Source organism: Trichomycterus rosablanca, chromosome 1, assembly GCF_030014385.1.
Source record: "Trichomycterus rosablanca isolate fTriRos1 chromosome 1, fTriRos1.hap1, whole genome shotgun sequence".
Classification (NCBI taxonomy): domain Eukaryota; kingdom Metazoa; phylum Chordata; class Actinopteri; order Siluriformes; family Trichomycteridae; genus Trichomycterus; species Trichomycterus rosablanca.
The window spans coordinates 45513176-45517965 of record NC_085988.1 but is presented as its reverse complement, the minus strand read 5'-3'; the positions used below and the strand labels follow the sequence as shown (position 1 = coordinate 45517965).

General features: G+C 36.3%; 1 protein-coding gene across 4 annotated transcripts in view; it reads right to left on the bottom strand.

The window, feature by feature from the left end:
- The window catches only part of LOC134311821 (von Willebrand factor A domain-containing protein 5A-like), a 40510-nt gene that overhangs the window by 1382 nt on the left and 34338 nt on the right, over window positions 1-4790 (bottom strand). For 2 of the 4 annotated variants that reach the window (XM_062993497.1, XM_062993498.1), the window contains exons 18-19: window positions 3968-4018; window positions 2661-2681 (exon numbers count right to left, since the gene is read on the bottom strand). In XM_062993497.1, the coding sequence (XP_062849567.1) occupies window positions 2661-2681; window positions 3968-4018 (72 nt within the window). Of the gene's footprint in view, window positions 1-2660; window positions 2682-3965; window positions 4019-4790 lie in introns of those variants that run through there. The other 2 variants (XR_010011484.1, XR_010011485.1) reach the window with 1 other exon arrangement.

The following is a 4790-nucleotide window of genomic DNA, read 5'->3' as shown; positions in this document are numbered from 1 at the left end:
CTCAAGTTGTAGAATTATTTCTGGTGTAACCAGCTGCCATCAAAATTTACATAATACTGTACATTAAAAGAGGCCCACATGTGTGCCAAATTTCAATATACAAACCCAATTTCAACAGTGTTTATAGTGTTTTAACAGATGGGCCATTGGTAACAGTTTGTGGAAACGGTGGAATTGTTTTGGGGGGAATGCATTTTTCGCAACTGTTGCTTTCAACATACATACAAGTGTCAACATACATACATCAAGTTAATTAATAGATAAGGAACACTATATATATATATATATATATATATATATATGTATATATGTATATAAACAATATAGCAGCGACATGAACAGTAGTGTCAGGCAAAATGTGCAATGAGGATGTACAGTATGGTACACTGACAGACTAAGTAAAAAATAGAAGGTACAGTAGACCCTTGACATGAATTTACTTGGTTCCGAAGGACTGTTCTTAAGTCAAAATGTTCGTTAGTTAAACCTATTTTTCCCATAAGAAATAATGTAAATAGAATTAATCCGTGCCAGACCTCCCAAACCACCCCCTTACCTAACCTCTCTAATGTATTAAATTGTCTTTTTTGTTATAAATACAAGTATATTTTTTTTACTTTAAATCTTAAATTATAGAATAGACATTCCTGTAATAAACAATAATAAACAACGATACACAGTAGTACTGTACATAATAACACACACCTCGCCACATTTCAGTACAGTACGGGTACGTGTGCTGTACCATACACCATAATACATTTGTAATTGCACGAAAGAATAACTTCCTTCTTCTCTCTTACTCACTGTCCCCTCTGTCTGATACACAGTGACATCTACTGGCATGAGTAATTACACAACAAAAAAAAACTGTGCTTTCTCTGGGGATATTTTAATATAGAATTTTACAAAATATAAAGAAAACACCGGAAAAACGCTGTCCGAATATTCGCTCGCTATATATAGATATGAGAGAGAGAGAGAGAGAGAGAGAGGGCTCAAAATCAGTGCCTCAGGAGGCTTCGGTCTGGCAGTGGATGCACTGAAAGAGAAGGCCTGCAGAGCCCTCTATTCAATTAAAAACAAATTCATTAAGATTGACATCCCAATTAGAATCTGGTTAAAGATCTTTGATAGTATAATCCTGCCCATTGCGCTATACGGTAGTGAAGTATGGGGTCCACTCAGTCATCATGACTACACTAGATGGGACAAGCATCCCACTGAAGTCCTGCATGCAGAATTCTGCAGAATGATTTTACATGTACAGAGAAAAACCCCAACCAACGCATGCAGGGCTGAATTAGGCCGATACCCATTAGTCATTAATATTAAAAAAAGAGCCCTTAAATTCTGGATGCACCTAAAATCCAGTCCCACAACAAGCCTGCAGTTTCAGGCACTCCAATCCCAAGAGCTCTACCCTGAAAAGAGTCCCCTGTGTCAGCTGGTCCAGAGACTGACCAACACACTGACCCCTAACAACCCTAACTCTCTGACCAGCACTGCTTCCCAAACACCAATCAGAATCACCCAAATTATCAAACACCTCAAAAACACTTATCTGGAACATTGGAGAACCCAAACTCAATCCCAAAACAGACTAAATTGCTATCTGACCCTAAAACATGAATACAACCTGGCCACGTATCTCCTCACTGTCCGAGATACGAAGCAGAGACAGATCCTCACCAAATACAGACTGAGTGACCACAGCCTGGCCATCGAGAGAGGCAGGTTAAAAAAGTCCTGGATCCCCAGAGAGGAGAGACTGTGTGGTCACTGCAGGACAGGTGAGGTTGAGACAGAGGTGCACTTCCTTCTAAGCTGCCCAAAATACACAACAATTAGACACAAATATTTTGATCAGTTTGGAAGAGAGGTGTGCGGCTTCAGAACGCTGACAGACAGTGAAAAACTGTGTTGTGTCCAGGTCAGTGTAAGTCAAATGTTCATATGGTAAACTGTTGGTAACTCAAGGGTCTTCTGTATATTATATATAAACATGGAATAAAAGAAACAATATAGCAGTGACATGAACAGTACAGCATCAAAGTGTGCAATGAATGTGTACAGTACGGTACACTGACAGACTTCAAGTATTAATAATAATAAAAAAAAAGCATTAGAGAGGTTATTTACAAGTAGGTGCAGATGTGCATTGACTGCTATGGGGGAAAAAATGAAAGGGAAAAAAAGGGAAAAAATCATCAACACTTGAACCTTGTACCCGTACTGAGCAATTCAATTAAAGGTTGAACCATCTTTTATGTAGCCTAGCAGCATACTGTGCTACATAATTAGCATTGTACATAAATAAAGTATTTCTTATCTGCTCTATTAAATCACAAACATACATTTTAGAGCTGCACCATGTTATATCATTATCATCAAACTACAAAAGCAGTTATTTTACCAGTAATAAAAAAATATCAGCTTGATAAATACAGTAGAGCAAGTTAAAACTTTATGTAACCTCAGCTTTAAACCTTAATCGTCATACCTGAGGAATAGTTGAGTGGTTAAAGTATTGGACTAACAATTGGAAGGTCGCAGGGTTAAGCCCCAACTTCAGCCAGGACCCTTAACCCACAATTGCTTGGATTGTTTGGAGTCACAATTTAAAAAAGATAAAACTGGACAAAAAGGTACACACTCACCTTCCTCAACAGACTGTCCACCTATATTGTGAATATAAAACAGACAAAAGCCAACAAATTTATAGATGCAATATAGCTGTATAAAATTTTTAAAATATTTTATTTTTAATGTTTATCATGTGTAACATTTGTTTTAAATGTATATTGTTGGCATATTTAGTGGCTGTGGGAATTTCTCCTTTGAAATGAATAAAAACCAATAGTTTTTATTTTGACATGCAGTCAGGCTTCTCCAGTTAAAACTACAATTAATAATAGATTCATAACACTGGATGTACAATGTGCAATATGAATTACTGCAAACGTATTTCATAATGGACCTAAATTGTCCCCCCAATTTCCTCCCCTAATCTAGTTGTATCCAATTACCCTGATTATGCTTCACCTGCACCGATACAACCCTCCACTGCTGACTGAGGGGCTGCTGACACACATGATCAGTACCGACTGCATCCTTTCACCTACATGAGGCGGTTCATATGCGATCAGCCTTGTGCACGGAGAGAGACACCCTGATCAGCATTAATTCCCAACTCTACGCAGGCGCCATCAATCAGCCAGCAGAGGTTACAATTGCACCAGTTATGAGGAGCCCTGGTCCGGCTTACATACCCTATGAACAACAGCCAATTGTTGTTCATGTGGCCGCCCAGCCGAGCAGAGCTGACATTCGATATGATGTATCTGAAATCCCAGCTTTGGTATGCTAGCGTGTTTTACCACTGCGCCACCTGAGCGGCCTGTTAGTCTGATATTTAAAATTAGTATTTTGAAAATACTGAGAAGTGTTCAGCAACATAGTAGCACTTAAGCAAACTTTACTACTTTATTCATCTTTTTGAACAATTAAATATAAATGCCTTTGCTGCGGGCGCTCGGGTGACACAGTGGTAAGACGTGTTAGCTTAGACTCAGTAGTTTGAATCTCAGCTTTGCTACCGGCAGGTCAGGCACCTTTATGGACAATGACTGCCTTGTCTGAGGGCTGGAGGGCCATAGGGTTTCCTCATAAATGCTGCAATTACGACCTCTGCTGGCTGATAATGATATGAACGTGATAAGCATACATTAAAAGAGGCGAGTAGACAGTGGGGCAATTTTATTTGGTCCCAGCGCTGTACATGTAGTAATCTATTGAAACAATCATCCATCTGAATGTGCAAAATAACATAATTATTAATATTATGTCAATTATTTTACATTATTAATTATTGTTTTTACATTGGTGCAATATGTGACTTCAAGAGACATTTCATAAAGGAAAACAAGTTATAAAGTAATATATTAAACCAGGTTTGGTTACTTACATGATTTGAAACTAAACAGATTTCCTATCCATGCAAATGCACCTTGTGCACCTAAACAAAAGTTAATAAAACAAACAGATTTAAACTCAGCATGTGCACCGAATCTGACATTTGCATTCCTGCTTTGTCTTGTGAACTGGCTAAATCTTGTGACAGTGCCCAATATACATTGTGTCCAAATGTCCAAAGAGTATAAATTGAGGTGAATCTACATTATCTTTAGGTTTAACATAACACTGTTTACAGGAAATGACTATGCTAATAATAATTCTGATTATACTGAATTCCAGTTCTAATATTTATATTTATATATATATATATATATATATATATATATATATATATATATATATATATATATATATATATATATATATATATATACAGTATATTGCAAACAATTATCTTCTAACTAGGGAATTGTTTAAATGTCTCATGTTTCATGAAAGTGCAAGGATAAAAATATGGGTTATGAGATCATTTTTATAGTGGCATACAATAACAGCTTAATTGATAAGAAACCATTTACATACATACAAATTATCTGCAAAATTAAACCCAAATTGGTGAAATTGCACCAAATTATATTATTATATAATGCACATTGAGCTAGAGCTGGATTTATAAAATGGGTCAGCACAGAAAATACCCATTCCAGAGAAGCTAAGTGAAATATAATAGACCCTGTTTGTTTATTGATGACAGCTGTAATGTAATTTTTTTTTACTAAAAATGTTACAAAATTTTGTTTTTATTGTTGTCAAGGCAAAAAAATTTTTTTTAGTTTACTTTCAGTAACTTCTAAATAGTTCGTGTCAATATT